Raw genomic sequence first — 18295 nt, 5'->3', positions numbered from 1 at the left:
TAGCAGTTTTTTCTCCAAGTAGGCAAGGTTCTCTGTCTTCTTAGATGTCCATGCAGATTAGTTTGATTTTCCAACCAAGCTTCAAGGAAGAGATTACAGTTCAATTCTCTATATTTTGAGAAGTTTCAACAGCCACTGACCAAGGACACTGATAAAGGTAAAGATTTAATCAAGAGCTTTGTGTTTTCTTCAGATCTTTTAGTGGCCTAAAGGGGAAAACTAGGGAGGTCAGAGCATATATAACTAGGGGCTGCTGGTCACCACTACATGCTAAGAACCCAAACTTCCCTGAGTACTTGGATACAGGAAAGAAGCATGAAGTGGCTTGTGCTCCTCGGGCTGGTGGCCTTTTCAGAGTGCATAGTCAAGTAAGTATAGGGACTGTAAGTTAGGTCATATTCCTTTCTTGGATTTTTCTTTTCATCTGATTATTCTTCCACCCATCAGGTTCAGGAGGGAATGGAATATTTCCCTAAGAGTCTTAAAGCTCCAATCTTATTTATTGATAAGTAACTCGCTATAGGAACTGTGGATCCCAAGGTCTTGGTTGGGTTGCACAAATCTTGGGGTCCAGTCATGTCATGACCTATTGAAAATGCAACTCCTTGTAATAGTTCAGTGCACTGTCTATGCAGATGTCGATGTGGTCCTGTGGAAGAGCACTTTCTACATTTTATTCAACATGTCCTCTTTTTTCCCTGTCTACTTCAGTGTGTATACACCTATGTCTACATCTCTGTATCACTGTCATTTATCTCTCTATCTCTTTGGAAGTCACAGGGAATGTAATTCTCTTTGTGTTTTTTTTTTTTTTAATTTTTCATTTGACTCATCCTTCCTTCTCCAGCATTTGAATTTCCCTTACTTGTTTCCTATATCTTGGATTCTTCTTTCAATTCTTTCTTCTCTGTCAACTTGGAGAAAGATACACTGTTTTATATCTGACAAGCAGTGTGACGACAGCCAACTCAGAAATCTCTTGCATTTCAAATTGCTCCCTTGTAAAAGAGGATGAGCCCCACTTCAACCTACATCCTTGAGGTTCTATGAGAAGGAATGAGTGAGATGGCAACACTAATGATAATGGCTGTCATTGTTGAAACTGGAAGATCCCCTGGAGAAGGAAATGGCAACCCACTCCAGTATTCTTGCCTGGAAAATCCCATGGATGGAGGAGCCTGGTAGGCTACAGTCCATGTGGTCGCAAGGAGTCAGACACGACTGAGTGACTTCACTTTCACTTTATATACATCACTTCTCTTATCCCCAAGATACCCTATTTGGAGGGTTTGTATTGTTACATTCTACCATTTTACCGAAGGGGAGACTGAGACACCACATGGTCATATGGCTTACCCAAGATTGCAGAACAGAACCAGTATTGGAATCTATGTCTTTGCCATAGTATATGCATAAAATTCTGATAATAATGTGCCTCATAAAAATGATTAGAAAATACACAGGGACATTACAATGACAGTTATATCTTAACACTGACATCTAATTGTAGCATCTTCTTTGTTTTCTTTGTCAAATGCTCGGTGAAAGAATACCTCTAAGGAGAGTGAAGGCCATGAGAAAAACCCTCAGTGAAAAAAACATGCTGAACAATTTCCCGAAGGAGCATGCTTACAGACTGTCCTAGATTTCTTTTCGTGGCTCAAATCTAACTATTCACCCACTGAGAAACACCAAGGATGTGAGTATTTTGGGAGGATGGTGCTCCAAAGCGCCCCCTGGTGCTCTAGTTTAGCACTGGGGCTTATCTGGAGGTGCCCGGTGGAATGATGGGGATGGGGTTCCTGCAGGAGGCAGAGACACTGGAAAACAGGGACCCCCAACCAGAGGAGAAGACAGTCTCATCCTCAACTGTTGGTCTTTGTGACTGGGCCCAGAAATTACCAGGTGTCAGGAAAATATCCATATATGTGTCAAAGATGTGCCATTTGTTTGAGGGCGATTTTTCCTTCCAAACTAAGTGAGCTCCTCAGTTACAGATGAAGAGTGAGCCATCACTGATCAAAAGGTAGAACCAACTGCAGAACAATTGTGAATCCTGAGGCAAGGAAATTCAGTTTTCACAGATGCAAGAATAATAGCACTAAAAAGTTACTGAACCTGTATTCCATGTATGGCCGTAAGAATCACTGTGGTTACTGTTTTTAGATTAGACAAAGAGCTTATTTTGTCTTCAAGAATGTCCATGCCAGCCTGAGAGATAGGTAAAGAGTAAGTACATGTCAAATGAAAGGGTCACCTGTGTGGTGTTGACTGGATGTGGTCTGAGTTTGCAGGGAGTGCCTGGGGTTGATCAAGAAGGACCTCCTGGAGAAGTGGGTGCTAAGGCTGGGTTTGAAGAGACTACAGAGCTTCTCAAATGAAGGCACCAGGACTTCCCTGGGCATCCAGTGGTCCTGGAGGCCCGGTGTTTATGCCTATGGGATTCCCATTCTAGAGGAACCACATCAACGCCTAGGCATAGAGTCAATATCCTGCATACAAGGTAGCACAGGAAAAATATATCAAATGCAGATACCTCTGTGACCAAAGTCTGCTAGCTGCACGGTGGTTAGAAAGTAATCTCAAGAGATATGTGACACCCAGAGGGAGGCAGCAGTTTGGGAATAGAGGGTAGCCAGTTGTGCACTAACCCACTCCCTCCTTCTCCCTGTAGTTGTTCTACCTGGGTAACATCACCATTGGAACACCCCCTCAGGAATTCCAGGTTGTCTTTGACACAGGCTCATCTGACTTGTGGGTGCCCTCTGACTTTTGCACCACTGAAGTCTGTTGTGAGTACAGATACCTTGTACCCAGACCCTCCTTCACTTGCCCTGCCATCCTGTTTCCATTCTTGGTACCTGATGACACTCATCTCTTGTGTCTACAGCTACACACACTAGGTTCAGACATCTTCAGTCTTCCACCCTCCGGCCTACCAATAAGACCTTCAGCATCACTTACGGATGTGGAAGAATGAAAGGAGTTATTGCTCATGACACAGTTCGGGTAACAGTGTAACAAATGCTGGGTCAGGACTGGCTAGGGAGTGACCACTGCTTGCAAAACAGATGCAGGACCATCTGGCAGGACCCTTCCAAGCCCAACTCCCATAGATATTGGCCATCTTACCCACAGGATCATGTCTCTGGGGAGGCAGTGCCTCTGGTGGCACACGAACAAACAGATTAGCTAACCCAGAGAGTGGTTTGAGGTGTGGACTTGCAGCTCCTCTGCCCATCAGCACTTCAAGGTTCATTTTGCTGGAAGTGAAAAAAAAAAAAGGATAAAAGCACCCACTTTTATATTCACAGACTATTCCAGGCACTTTCAGGTGATAACTGGTTTAATCCTGCAACAACCCCACACAGCACTTACTCTGACTAGCTCATGAGACATATGAGGAAACTGAGGTGTAGACAGCAAGGTCCTTGCTGAGGGCACACACATGGTTAAAGGTGGAGTTAGGATGGCTTTTCAGGACTGAATATGCTGTGGGGTGTTTGTGGACAGGATAAAACTGATCTGAGGACCCTGGGAGCAGTCAAGGGCTTCAGGTATCCAGAGTGGGAAGCTGGTGGCCTGAGATGTCAAGGGGACTAATGAATGATTTCTCACTCTAGAGGACACTTGAGAGTCTAAGAAAACTATGGCCCGCCTCCCCCAAAATACTTGAGTAGTTCTGCTCTCTCTTTTCTCTCATATACACTCACAGGAATATACACATATCCCCAAAAGTGATTTCCACAGGCAGTAATTTCATAGAGCACTGCAAGCAAGATTGTGTTTTAGACTTCTGTCTTCCTGGACAGATGCAGAATCCACAGTACATTACAGAGAATGCAGTCCGTTCCTGTCATTAGGTCACAGTGATGCCAAAGAGAAGGCCATCTTGTTCTTGATTGCTTTGTCTATAAGGTGACAGCAATGGGACCTGGCCTGACTCTTGGTTGCCCCACCTGTACAGAAGCCACGAGGCCAAAATGACTCACTTAGGTGGTGTTTTTCAGAGGGGCAGATGTTATGAAATTCACAGCCTCTCTCAAATCAAACCCAAATTCCCCTCCCAGCTTGATCTCACTGTCTGTCGGCCACCGAAGACAGAGCCCAGCCTCAATTCTTCTCTGAGGATCTAATGGCAATGCATCCCAGCCCAGTCCTAGCCCCACTTCACGTATCTGTAAGTGGGAACACTCTGCTTTCCCACAGATTGGGGACCTTGTGAGCACTGACCAGCCGTTCGGTCTCAGTACGGCAGAATACGGGTTTAAGCATATACCTTTTGATGGTGTCTTGGGCTTGAACTACCCCAACATATCCTCTTCTGGAGTAATCCCCATCTTTGACAAGCTGAAGAATGAAGGTGCCATTTCTGAGCCTGTTTTTGCCTTATACTTGAGCAAGTAAGTCTGAGATGGACAATCCCTTTCACCAAATTAGCTGTAAGATGCTTTCAGTTACACAAAAGTTATAGAACACTTGATAAACAAGTATCCTGAGAGATAATCTAACCCAGGATAACTATGGACCCAGGACCTTACCTGGCTTCACCCCTGGCTTTTAGAAATAAAAGTTTATTGGAACACAAGCCTACTCCTGGGCTCAAGACCGGTAACTTGGTCTAGAGGGGTGAGTGAGGAGGAAGGCTAATGGAAGGCCACAGGAAACAAGTTGAAGGAAAAGGCATTAGGATTTGCTTACGAATTTGATAAGGAAGGAAGGAGAAGGATGGTGGATATCTTTCCTTCCTCATTAGCATTTCACTGGGAGCCCAGGACCAGCTACCCAATTTGTAGGAGCCAGTGAGAAATGAAAGTGTGGGACACAAAAGTGTGGGACCCCTTGTTTAATAAATAGTATGCATTTCAAGACAGGGAAAGCAGAGGTTGGGTCCCTTCTGAGTTTGGGGCCCTTTTGACAGTAGAGGTCACAGGCCAGTGAAGCCAAATCTGGGTGACCTGAACCCATACCCTTAGAACTCCCAGGCCTTGATTTTCCTGAAAAATGACAAAGTGGACAAGGGGAAAGCCCAAACACTTCAGCACCCTGTCCTCTGAGGGTGTCTGAGCACTCAGGTCGCTGGAGGTCCAGGGCGTCTTCAGAAGACATAGTGGGTGGAACCCATCCAAGTGGGTTCAGCTTCTAACCTTCTCTGTGCCACTCATTAGCCAGTAACAGACCTCAGTCTGGATCTCAATCTCTTCTAGACTTGATTTCTGCCTCTGTACATGGGGACCTTATTAGGGCCTTGATGAGTGGACAAGCACAGCTCTCAGACAGTGCTGTTGTTACTGTCCTCCAAGGATTGCCCCCTCCCTTCTCTCTACAGAGACGGGCAGGAGGGCAGTGTGGTGATGTTTGGTGGGGTGGACCACCGCTACTACAAGGGAGAGCTCAACTGGGTACCATTGATCCAAGCGGGCACATGGATTGTACACATGGACCGGTAAGCTTCTCCCTGAGGGTCAGTCCAAGTGATGCTCCCACTACTGTACATGGACACAGGCAGACACACACAAATGCATTCTCAGACACACAGTCCCACAGACATATAAACCACCCGCAACGACACAGACAGACACACAGAAACGTGGAAACACACAAGCAGACACATAAAAACATACACAGCGACACATAAAAACATGCATAGCTAGTGAGAGACACATAAGCACACACAAAGAAACATCCAAATACAGATACAAACAAACACACAAGCACAGAGATACACAAAGAACCCATCGGTTCATAATCCCCAGGCCTTCTGAGCATAGCTCTGATCAGGGTCCTAAAAGGCACCAGAGAGGTCTGTGTAGCTGGGAGAAGACTGCACCCACTGCCCTTTGAGGTGGGGAGCATGGTTAGAGGATTCTACAGTGTGGTGAACAGAGGATCAGGGAGAATTTCTCCAGCCTGAACAGAGTTATGATAAGATGACTGACTGTCCAGGGCTACCTAGGATATAGGAAATTCTCAGTACAGATAAATGTCTGTTTAAAAACAGGGGCAGTCCTGATAAAATGGGGGAAATTGATCTTCTCAGGGAGCAGCTACCCAGCAGTGGAGAGAAGTTGCCTGCAGTCTTAAGATGTGAAAGCAACTAATAGAAAAGACATGCCAAGTTCTTGGGCACACATGCGACAGGGGCTATTACAGAGGATCAGGAAGGTGGGATCCAGGAGTGACCTGAAGACAAGAGGCATAATTGATAGGATTCTGTGTGATACCCTCAGGCAAATGTTGACCTGTCCTTTGGAGTTTCTATGGGCTAGTCATGTATGTCCTGGCCAGGGTCTCAGGGTCTGAGCTGGTTGTAGGAGGAGTGGTGAGAGACACCCTCTCCCAGAGAAGCCCCTCTCTCCCCCTACTATGAGAATCTGCTGCCCCTGCGAATTTCCATCTTCATTCTGTGTGCGACTTGTTATTTGGCCCCACCAGATACAGCTCTCTGGAGGTTTCTTATTGTTTTCTAAGTTTTCATTCACTCATTGAACAGACAATATTGGGCATCCACTGTGTGTGAGGCACTTTAGGGAGGCAAGGAGCATAAAACTCCCCCTCACATCTAAGAAGGCAGATGTACATGAAGTGACTTGCCCACATAGTGAATTGTGACTTTCGTACATCCTAGACATGAGGAGGAGAAGGCAATGGCAACTCGCTCCAGTACTCTTGCCTGGACAATCCCTGGGATGGCAGAGTCTGGTGGGCTGCCCTCTATGAGGTCGCACAGAGTCGGATATGACTGAAGTGAGTTAGCAGCAGTAGCAGCAGCAGACATGAAGAAGGGTCTACAGAGAGTGACTAAGACAGGAGACTCATAAACACCAGGGGAAAGACTTCCCAAAAACAATACAATTAAGCTGAAATCTGGAAGATGAGAAGAAATTTGCTAGTCAAAGTGCATTGGAGTCTTCTAGGAAGGAAGACCAGATTGGGTCAAGGTACAAAAGATCCTGGGATATTCAAGTACTGCATTCAAGGATGTCAAGAAAGGTGCTGTGTCGAGAGCAAAGGAAAAGAGGGAAAGAGACCAAGGGCTGTTTAGGAGACAGTCGGGAAGGGGACAACTCTGGGGAGGCTCAGAGTGACCTTGATGCCCACTTTCTTCCTTTGTCTCTCAGCATCTCCATGAGAAGAAAGATTATTGCTTGTTCTGGAGGCTGCAATGTCATTGTTGACACCGGGGCAGCATTCATCGAAGGCCCAAAATCACTTGTTGATAACATGCAGAAGCTCATCGGTGCCAGGCCACGGGGTTCCAAGCTGAAGGGTCATGCCCCAGGGTCACTCCCAGTCTCCACACACAAAAAGGATCACCAGGGCCAACCTCTTACCCTCTCTCTCTAACAGTACTCCGTTTCATGTTCTGCGGTCAATAGCCTGCCCTCTGTTATCTTCACCATCAATGGCATCAACTACCCAGTGCCAGGTCGAGCCTACATCATCAAGGTGAGGGGACAATACTGAGGATTGGTTCTGAAGCTGGAGCTTTCAGGAATCCTTGGGTTGCTGCTGGGAGGAGGGCGCCCTCTGGAGGCCATATCAAACCATTGCAGATGCTGCTGAGCCCTGTGGCTGGGCCAGTGACTCCCACAAAACCGATCACTTGAGAGTTAAGGGCTGTGTGGGACACTGATATTCCTGAAATAAATGTGGAGAGGCCTCACCATATGGCATGGTGGGAGTTAAGGAGAGGGGAACACTAAGGTCCTCAGTCCTCAAAGAGCTTCAATTCAATATGAACCTTTAGGTGCATGGACATGAAATTCAGCACTAGCAGTCCCTGAAATAGGCCATGTTACAAGGAGAATGGCTGAGGACAGTCCCAGTGTGATGTCCCAGCATACATTAACAGGCTCCCTTCCCTTCTCAAGGTTTTCATGGTTTGGATGATAAATTACATGGTCTGCCTTGTTCTCGGCTGTATCTTCCCCTTGCTCTGGCCAGGTGCCTCCTTTGTGAGTTCGAGTACCCAGCAACTCTGTGGGGAGGTTGGATGCTAATGTGAATAAAGGGTGCACTGTGACTGCTCAGCCGCGGCACAGGGTGGAGGCTTCATGTCAGCACCATAGGGAGTTCAGAGCAGGCTGACGGGCTCAAAGAAGGCTTTGAGGAAGAGAGGGAATTTCAGGAATTCTAAAACCACAAACCCATTGAGCCATATGGAGGGTTGCTTGATTCTAGGCAAAACTACACTGGATTCCAGCAAATGGCATCTCAAGGTGGTCTGCACTGGGGCACTGGGGATTTACTAGGGGTGATGAGGGCTACGGAGAGACCAGTGGGGATGGGGAACAAGAACATGTTATCCAACCAAGCCTGGAGTAGCCAGAGAGGGTGAGTGTGGGCTGAAGGAGGCTTCACAGGGTTTCTGAGTTAAAGCTTCAAGAAAGTGTTGTGGGCACTGCTCTATTTAAGATGGATAACCAACAATATGTTGCTGTGTAGCCCAGGGAACTCTACTCAGTTATATGACAGGCTGGATGTGAGGGGTGTCTTTGGGACCAGGATACCCAGATACATACGGTTGAGTCCCTTTACTGTCCACCTGAAACTCAGAATATTGTTAATCAGCTATACGCAAATACAATATAAAGGTTTTTAATAAAGTACAGATTATGGGGATGCAGGAGGAGAACCAGCATTCTCTGCAGAGAAAACAAGGAGCAAGAGTCAGAAGGAAAGAAATAGGGAGTGAGGAGAGCTATAGACACACTTGTTCTTTTTGAAAAAAAACTTATATTGAAATGTGGCTAATCTTCATTGTGGCATTAAGTTCTGCTGCACAGCAATGTGATGCAGTTATACACATAAAAATATATATTTTAAAATTCTTTTTATATGATTTATCACTGAATGTTGAATATAGTTTCTTGTGCTCTACAGTAGGGCTTTGTTGTTTTTCATTCCTCTATTTCCCCAACTCCCAGGCCTCCCCTACCCCACACCCTTCCTCATGGCAACCTCATGTCTTGGCCCTCTTTGATTGATGAACTCTCATATCCCCTGCTGCTGAGAAAACCCCCTGATACTTACCAAAACAGGGAAATAAAACAACGAATTGTGCTGGGTCTGGATATTGGAGGGAGTCACCGGTAAGGGCTCATGCTGACTGGTGTGTGTTTCTGATTCCCCCAGGATTCTAGAGGTCGCTGCTATACCACCTTTAAAGAGAGCTATTTTCGTCCATCTACAGAGACCTGGATCCTGGGTGATGTCTTCCTCAGGCTGTATTTCACAGTCTTTGATCAAGGACATGACAGGATTGGCCTGGCACAGTCAGTATAAATGCTTGGAGTGGTTCAGGAATCAATAATGCCGCTCCTAACACACTCACTCACACTTGGGCACTGCTTCCCAGGATGCTGGTGTTGTGTTTGATAGTCTGCACACTCTATTCTCAGTAAAGAATAAAGGGTATCACTCTTAATAGTGCTGAAACAAATGGTTGCCTCTGTTTTTTTTTTGTCTGGGAGTGCAGTACCTAGAACAAAATCTGAATCAAAATTGAGAGGAGCCCTCCTCCACCTGCTTCAAGGAAAAGGGGGACTCATTGAAATGATTATAGGAATCGAGGATACAAGAATCAGAGCAAATACAAAGATCTCTGTGACTGGACCCTAGAAATCAGAAGTCATCAGTTCTCTCTTTTTCTCCCTCAGCCTTTCCCTTCCCTCTTCTTTGACGGTCTTAGCTGACAACTTTCTTCCTTAAGGCTTCTACACCTAGTGAGGGAGTCCAAGCTACCTGCCCTAGGGTTTTATATCCTGAAGGCATTTCCTAGTAAAGAAAGAAGCTGGGAGCCATTAGAGTTCAAGGGTATTCTCTGAATGATGCACCTCAGTTCACATGTACTGCATGAGATCAGCCATCCTGGCAGGGCCATAGGGTCCTTTGATGGATGGGCTTACATGGTCATTGGCCCTGACACAGCAGCACACATTTTGCACAATGAAGGGAACTATAAGCAAGGTGAAAAGACAGCCTTCAGAATGGGAGAAAATAATTGCAAATGAAGGAATGGACAAAGAATTAATCTCAAAAATATACAAGCAACTACTGCAGCTCAATTCCAGAAAAATAAACGACCCAATCAAAAAATGGGCCAAAGAACTAAACAGACATTTCTCCAAAGAAGACATACAGATGGCTAACAAATATATGAAAAGTTCCTCAACATCACTCATTATCAGGGAAATCCAAATAAAAAACACAATGAGGTACCATTTCACGCCAGTCAGAATGGCTGCTATCCAAAAGTCTACAAACATTAAATGCTGGAGAGGGTGTGGAGAAAAAGGAACCCTCTTACACTGTTGGTGGGAATGCAAACTAGTACAGCCTCTCTGGAGAACAGTGTGGAGATTCCTTAAAAAACTGGAAATAGAACTGCCTTATGACCCAGCAATCCCACTGCTGGGCATACACACCAACGAAACCAGAATTGAAAGAGACACATGTATCCCAATGTTCATCACAAGCCTTTTTAAAATAGCCAGGACATGGAAGCAACCTATATGTCCATCAGCAGACAAATGGATGAGAAAGCTGTGGTACATATACACAATGGAGTATTACTCAGCCATTAAAAAGAATACATTTGAATCAGTTCTAATGAGGTGGGTGAAACTGCAGCCTATTATACAGAGTGAAGTAAGCCAGAAAGAAAAACACCAATACAGTATACTAACACATATATATGGAATTTAGAAAGATGGTAACCATAACCCTATACACAAGAAAGCAAAAAAGACACAGATGTATAGAACAGTGTTTTGGACTCTATGGAAGAGGGCAAGGGTGGGAGGATTTTGGAGAATGGCATTGAAACATGTATATTATCATGTGGGAAATGGATCACCAGTCCAGGTTTGATGAATGAGACAGGGTGCTTGGGGATGGTGCACTGGGGTGACCCAGAGGGATGTGATGGGGAGGTGGGTGGGAGGGGGGTTAAGAATGAGGAACACATGTACACCTGTGGCAGATTTATGTCAATGTATGGAAAAACCACTATCATATTGTAAAGTAACTAGCCTCCAATTGAAGTAAATAAATTTATATTAAAAAATATTCTCATAGAGAAAAGAGTGAGGTCTCAGGGGAAGCTGGACATGCAAAAAGATAAACCAATCTGGGTCTGATATCATTCAAGTCGTGGAGAGGAAGGCTACATCCTGTTTTCATAGGGAACTTGGGACATAAATCATGCCTCAAACGTGCCCCACCCAAAACTAGGGAGCTGGGATTTCACTCTCCCACTAGCACCTCCCCCTCATTCTTCAACTAACACTGAACTGGTGTCTCAGAGCCTTTGTATTAGATCCTCCAAAGACAAATCAAAGTGATACTAGAAGCAAAAAGACACTAAAGCTCAGGAAAATGCAACCTCAGATAATGTCTCAATTTCTGCACCCACTCTGCCATCTCCAGCATCATATCTGGAATCCTGCGAGTCTGAAGAACTCCATGAATCTCTAGACATAGGCATTTTTCAAAATTCAGCTTTTAATTTATATAGGAGTATACTTAATTTACAGTATTGTATTAATATTAGTTATATGGAAAATTAATTCCCTTATACATACACATGTATCCATTTTTCTTAATTTTTTTCCCATACAGGTTATTACAGACTATTAAGCAGAATTCCTTTGCTGTACAATATGTATTTGTTGATTATTTATTAAACAAATTAGTATACAGATATTAATCTCAAACTCTCAATTTATCCCTCTCCCACCTTTCCCCTTTTGTAACTATAATTATTTTTTTGATGGAGGGAAGTGTCTATAGGCAATTTTTGAATCAGAGTCTGTGCATGTGAGAGTGCAGTGGCCAGGGAAAGCAAGCCTGAGAGAGACTTATTTGAGTTGACGGTAAATGTTGAGAAGGACCTAGCCAAGCAAAAAGCTGGGAGAGGAATATTGTAGATGTGGGAAGTAGCCCCTGCTAAGGATCAAGGTAACCAAGCTTAATAAATGGCTACACTTCCACTGCCAACCTTCCTTCCATGCTTGGAACGTGGCCTACAGGTCAAACACCATGACCTCATTCCATGCTTTAGTTGTGAGTTAGCAGCAATGAGCCATGTCAGCCTACACAAGAAGGGAGAACCTGAGGCTATCCTGAGGCTGAATATGCTCTGGACTCAGGGAAGTGCCCACAAACTGGTTATCTCCAAGAGCATCAGGAGCAAGGGGTACCACCAATGCCTCTGACTATCTCCATGTACTTGTTCTCAGGAGTAGGGACTCCAAGGAAATGGCACAGCAAAGAAACAAGTAATGACTCTTGTTTCATCTTGCCCTGGGTGATTCCCATGGCTCTTTGAACACACTGCTCTTTGCCCCAAAACTCTTTCCTCTATTCCTTCTTCAAATGTGGCTTGTGAGTAACATCAGCACCTGTCTCTGAAGCCTGGAACTCAACTCACAATTAGTTGGGACCCAGAGATGTCCAGTCTTGTCTTGTGTTTCTGTCCTTTTTCTACAACCAGATTCATAAAGTAAAGTCCTGAAAAAACGTAAGTGTGACTGTAACCCTCTGAAGGCCTTTGAAGCTCCAAGGTCTATTTTGAGCATCAAAGAGGGAACAGATATGTTTCATGCAGGCTAGTCTCAGACCCATGCCTTGCTCACCAGGGGTTCCCTGAGGAAACATAAGACACATATCTAAGTTACCAGAAGGCTGAGAAAATAATGCTTCTCACTTGAATGCAGGTGCATTCTATCCAGTCATCCAGAGTCTGTGTTGTGTGAATGAGGAGCGGGAGCTCTAGAGATTCTGAGTTGGGAGTGAGTCAGTCACCACCTGCAGGACTGCCTACTGGGGTCACTACAGCTGGGGCTCCCCAACTGTGTCTGGAATCCAGAAGAAACAGCCCTGAATATTGCTTTCCTGCTGCTACATGGAAGCAGGTCTGCTGATAAAACTGGAACCAGACTTGAGGGGCAAAGGGAAAGGAACTTCCACTCTGGTGCTTGCAGACATCTCAGCTACCCAGCAGTGGATGCAATTGAGCTTTCCCTCATCTTTCCCTTCCTTGAAGTCATCTAGCCTGGGAACCAGAGTTCCTGGGTCCCAAGTCTTCACTAACTTACCTGCAGCCTTAAGGTGAGTCATACACTACAGGGTTCAGTTTCCCATCTCTTGGATAAGAGACTGGACTTGCTCCAGAACACTTGTTCCAGACTGAAGCTCAGTGCTAAACAGTGGGCACGTGGCTCAGAGGTGGGTGTTGCTGAGGATTCTGAGGCTGCCTCTGGTATCAGGGGGCTGTAACTGTCTGGTGATGTTCATGAGTCCTCAGCTCAGGACTGGGAGTGGTAGGCCACTTGGCACACAGCTGCTGTGACACCTAGGACCTTAAAGGCCTTGCCACCTGGAGCCTATCATCATTTGGGTTCTGTGGGATGAAATCCGGTAGTTAGAAGTAAGAAGTTACCAATGCTGAAGCTTGTAGAATTCTCAGCAGAAGCCAAATTAGACTAAGGAATCATCTCTCCTAAAAAACACTGGGAACAAGATATGCCAGGACTCTTAGACAAATTTTGTAGTATTTTAAATACTATTTAAAGTAGGTCATCTTTTGGATTACCTGCCATTTGCACTCTGGCTTGAAACGATACCCACAGTTAGAGTGGAATCAAAGGGCTCCCAGGGGAGGCTGTCCCTCTCCCCGTGACTTATTAGCAGTGAGTACAGCTCTATCTCCTCCACATCTGGAGCAGAAATTAAACCACGAAGGAAGCGACCTCCAAGTTTAACAAGAAGACTCAGGTAGGTCTGGGACTCAGGTAGGCACTATTCTTTTCCCAGTGCTTCTTCCTTCCCTCCTGGGTCCTGTGCAAACTGCCCACCTCCTGGTTTTTGGGTTGTGAATTCCTCCTCCCTTCTCTTGCAAATATACATGCAGTCTCACTTGTGGCTTCCTCTCTAACCAGACCCTATCCCTCACGTGAAGATGCCATTAAAGAAGAGAAAACCAAGGAGGAGTAGGCTCAGCGCATTCTTTCTAAAAATGTCTGCATTCCTCTCCTTCCAGACTGTCCTGAATCATCAACATCTCCAACTAGATGAGTCAGTAGCTTAGCAGGGGAGTGGAGATGCAGATATATTTGGAGGTAAGGTTGTCAGGTATGGGGGGATGGTTTTCAGATGACAAAAGAAGAGTTGGGATAAGGAGCGTGTGGTCCTCCAACCACTCACTCATCAGGGACCTGCCTGAATCTCATATCTTGGGCCCCTCAGGGTATCACTAAAACAGAAACTTCATTCTATAAACTTATTACTACAAAACGATTTCAAACATAACAAATTTAAGAAAGAAGAGGGTCATGAACCCTATGTTTCATCATTTAGCATCTATAACTACAAAACCAACCTCTTAGTCCCACAGGTTTTCATAGACCAGAAATTATGCAACACCAAGGTCATGGTTTGAGTTCACCGGGAACATTTGAGTTCCCGGTGAAGACATTCTTGATTTGCATCAGGTCTTTCTCTTCTTGCTATGTTCTCATTTGTGGTGGGGGAAGGGAAGGAGGAAGAGGGAGAATAAGAGAGAAAAAGAGGGAGAGGATAATCCCATCATGAGGGACCATGATCAAAATCCCATGTCAACTTGCATACCTCCCAAAGGCCCTACTTCCTAATACCATCACATTGGGAATCAAGCACGGACACAATTCAATCCATAGCAGCTGTGCAGATCTGTTTTTAAATAGAGATAGACCCTCGTTTCATTCTTTCTTTTACCCCTTGTTCATTTTTTCCTGAAGGGTTTTAGGGACGAGATGAACATTTCAAAAAATATACATAATGAGTATTTGGGGTAAAATGATAGGATGTGAAAAAAATGCTGTTTTGTTCCCAATAAAATTAACATATAGTATCCTGTCCATGTACAAATTTCCCTGTTTTTTAAAAAGCAGTTTTCACAGTTTATTGAAAGAATGTTGTCATATGTTGCGCTTGGTTATTCTACTTTAAGACTAAATAAATATTCCTCTCCCAATTTTAATGTCATTTATTTATTCAGAAACTGGGTGGAAGCAGGGTGGTTTGTCTTACAGAATGTCCCACTATTGGGTTTAGAGCAGGAGTCCACAAAACCAGCACAGTGGGTCAGGACCAGTACCAGTCCTTGGTCTATTAGGAACCAGACCTGCACAGCAGGAGGTGAGCTGCAGGCCAGTGAGTGAGGCTTCATCTATATTATAGCTGCTCCCCATCACTCTCTCATCATCCCCAGAAGGGACAGTCTAGCTTGTTTTCCTGGAACTGTTTGTAGTTACATAGAATATGCATAATAGAAACAAAAATAGCATAAATATTGATGGTTATTTTCCTTTCTCAATGCTCAGAATGGTGAGTTGGTGCCCTAATAATCTATCACAGTGAAAAATTAGATGTTGCCTACTAACATTTGGACACATTCAGCCAGCTTAAAATTAAATCTTAAAAAACTAAGATCATGGTATCCAGCCCCATCCTTCATGGCAAATAGAAGGAGAAAAGGTGGAAGCAGTGACAGATTTCTTCATCTCAGCCTCTAAAACCACTGTGGATGGTGACTGCAGCCTTGAAATCACAGGATGTTTGCTTCTTGGCAGGAAAGCTTGAGAAACATCAACAGTGTGTTGAGTAGCAGAAACATCATTCTGCCCAACAAACTGGTAGATGTTTGGACTTTTCATTTGGATTCCTAAAATTTCTGTCCAGTCCTCATTGGGCTTTGAAGTGCCTTAGCCTTCTGGTCCTTCATGATTCCCAAGATTATTTTGTCCATTTCTTTACCCAGTCCTGAAATCAGCCATCTCTTTAAGAGTCCATACATCACCTGATGGGAAATGTATTTAAAAGCTACATGTTAGAATAGTTAGAATAGTCACTGTTATCAAACTGTCATTGCTTGTAGGCTTTACATTTGTTAGAGTCGGAAGTACACATTTTCCTTAACAAATAAAATATAAAGGAATATAATTAGTTGGTACAAACTTATGCTTTCAGTTCAAGATTTAAGACAGCAGGGTTTGAATTAAACTTTTTTAATGTTATGTGTGAACCTCTTTTTCTAGCCACTGAAAGGCTTACTTCAGAACGTTAGTTTTAATTATTGTCTTGCTTTTACCTGTTAACATGCATATGATTCTGTCACAATAACAGAAGTTATGAGGAACAATAAGTTGTTGAATATAGTTTCAGATTTCTTTCCTGTTTTTCTGTTTCTTTTCTTTTTTCTTTCTTTTTTTTTAATGTATGGGCAGTATTTTTGTTTTTCCCTAGAAGATATTCCACTCTGAATGTAGTCATAATTCTGAATTTTAAAGCCACTTAAGTAATGTGTTGTTATGGGCAGCTAGTCACCAACTTGATGCAATTAGATTTATCAGTCTCTTTTTTCTGGAGAAGGCAATAGCACCCCACTCCAGTACTCTTGCCTGGAAAATCCCATGGGTGGAAGAGCCTGGTAGGCTGCAGTCCATGGGGTCGTACAGAGTCAGACACGACTTTCACTTTTCATTTTCACACATTGGAGAAGGAAATGGCAACCCACTCCAGAGTTCTTGCCTGGAAAATCCTAGGGATGGGGGAGCCTGGTGGGCTGCCGTCTATGGGGTTGCACAGAGTTGGACAAGACTGAAGCGACTTAGCAGCAGCAGCATTCTCTTTGTTCTCAATTTGTTCAGTTCACTTCAGTCCTTTCAGTAATGTCCGTCTGTTTGCAATGCCATGGACTGCACGATGCCAGTTTTCCCTATCCATCACCAACTCCCAGAGCTTCCTCAAGCTTATGTCCATCGAATTGGTGATACCATCCAACCATCTCATCTCGTCTTCCCCTTCTCTTCCTGCCTTGAATCTTTCCTAATATCAGGGTCTTTTCCAGTGAGTCAGTTCTTCCCATCAGGTGGGCAAATAATCGGAGCTTCAACTTCAGCATCAGTCCTTCCAGTGAATATTCAGGACTGATTTTTTTTCTTTTTTTCTTTTTTTAGGATGGACTAGTTTGATTTCCTTGCAGTCCAAGGGACTCTCTAAAGTCTTCTCCAACACCATAGTTCAAAAGGCATATGTGTGTGCCATTCGTCAGTGATGTCATATTACCCTTGTTGAGATTTAACCACCAGAACTGAATTTAAACAACATGCAAAAATGAGGATTAAGTCACAGTGCCCCATATAAACACATCTGGAAACAGAAGAGGCTCCTGATGTATTCAAGGGACAGGCATGGATAGATCTCATGAGGAATAGGCCCTGGGAGTCCTGGATGAGTCATTAAACACGATTGCCTTTTCTTTTGCTGCCACAGTTCTTTTTTTCTTCTTTGATTGGGAAGACATTTCAAAATTATTTTTTTGTATGTTTGGTTTGGCAGACAAAAATTTCATGGCATAGACACTATGGGATAATTGTATCAGAAATATATCCATTTATCTTCAGCAGTTAAATTTTGGTTTGTATGTCTTTGATGATCTTTCTTTATAAATAGAAAGGAAACACACATGTTCAGTATGCATTCAATCTCTTTTTAAATCAACCGACATGAATTAAATTCCTCTCTTTCCCCACTGCACTCCCAACTCTAGGCAAGAAATAAAAACCTGCAGAGACTGAAGGCTATTTCCAGCACATCACTGTGGAGATTTCATTTGCACTGTTTTTTCAGGGAAAAAAAAATTAGTTGCTAACATTAAAATCAGTAGATTGTACATAAATATCCAAACTTCCGATTTTCTCAAAAACATGGCCAACTGGCCTGCTTCCCAGCAAGGGTGAAGTGGAGGAAAGGCTGCTTCTATTGGTAAAGCCTGTGTGGCCCAGGGTTCAACATGGCCATCTAGTCCTAGTATCATATCCCCTGCCTCTGGGGGTCATGACTTTGAGAGAACTAGACTGCTAGCTTTCTTAAGATAAAGACTATTTTTGTCCTGATCAACTTTGACTTTGAAGCCTTTAACCCAGAACCTAGCACAGAGTTCTTCCTTGAACGTTTGGTGGATGTTATAAAATATCTTGTGGATGCATATGACATTTCTTCCAATACTGAAACCATACAATAGAAGTACTGCTCTACCCTAAATCTTTGATGCAGCCTTGCAACATAGGTGCCCCGGATGTCTGCCATTAGATCCAATACCTAAAGCTAGTTTTATGTCCCTGGGCTGTCCCTGAAGTCTTCACTTTGCCTTTTGACAACTTATCCTCCTAGCAATCTCCTCTCCAATGAAGACAGCAATACATATCTCACGAAGTATCTAGGAAGATGACATATAACCACGAATGTC

General features: G+C 44.0%; 1 protein-coding gene across 1 annotated transcript; it reads left to right on the top strand.

Annotated features, from left to right (window-relative positions):
• Positions 1–267: 267 nt before the first annotated feature.
• LOC120874517 (pregnancy-associated glycoprotein 6-like) lies at positions 268–9411 on the top strand. Its single transcript, XM_040255940.1, is given in 9 exon segments — positions 268–368; positions 1549–1699; positions 2675–2792; positions 2891–3009; positions 4210–4403; positions 5330–5446; positions 7122–7275; positions 7351–7449; positions 9139–9411. Coding segments are annotated over 9 exon segments (1203 nt in total). The 3' UTR covers positions 9289–9411.
• The last annotated feature ends 8884 nt before the right edge of the window (positions 9412–18295 follow it).

This window comes from Oryx dammah, unplaced genomic scaffold, assembly GCF_014754425.2.
Source record: "Oryx dammah isolate SB20612 unplaced genomic scaffold, SCBI_Odam_1.1 HiC_scaffold_15, whole genome shotgun sequence".
Taxonomy (NCBI): Eukaryota; Metazoa; Chordata; class Mammalia; order Artiodactyla; family Bovidae; genus Oryx; species Oryx dammah.
This window is presented reverse-complemented; position numbering and strand designations above follow the sequence as displayed.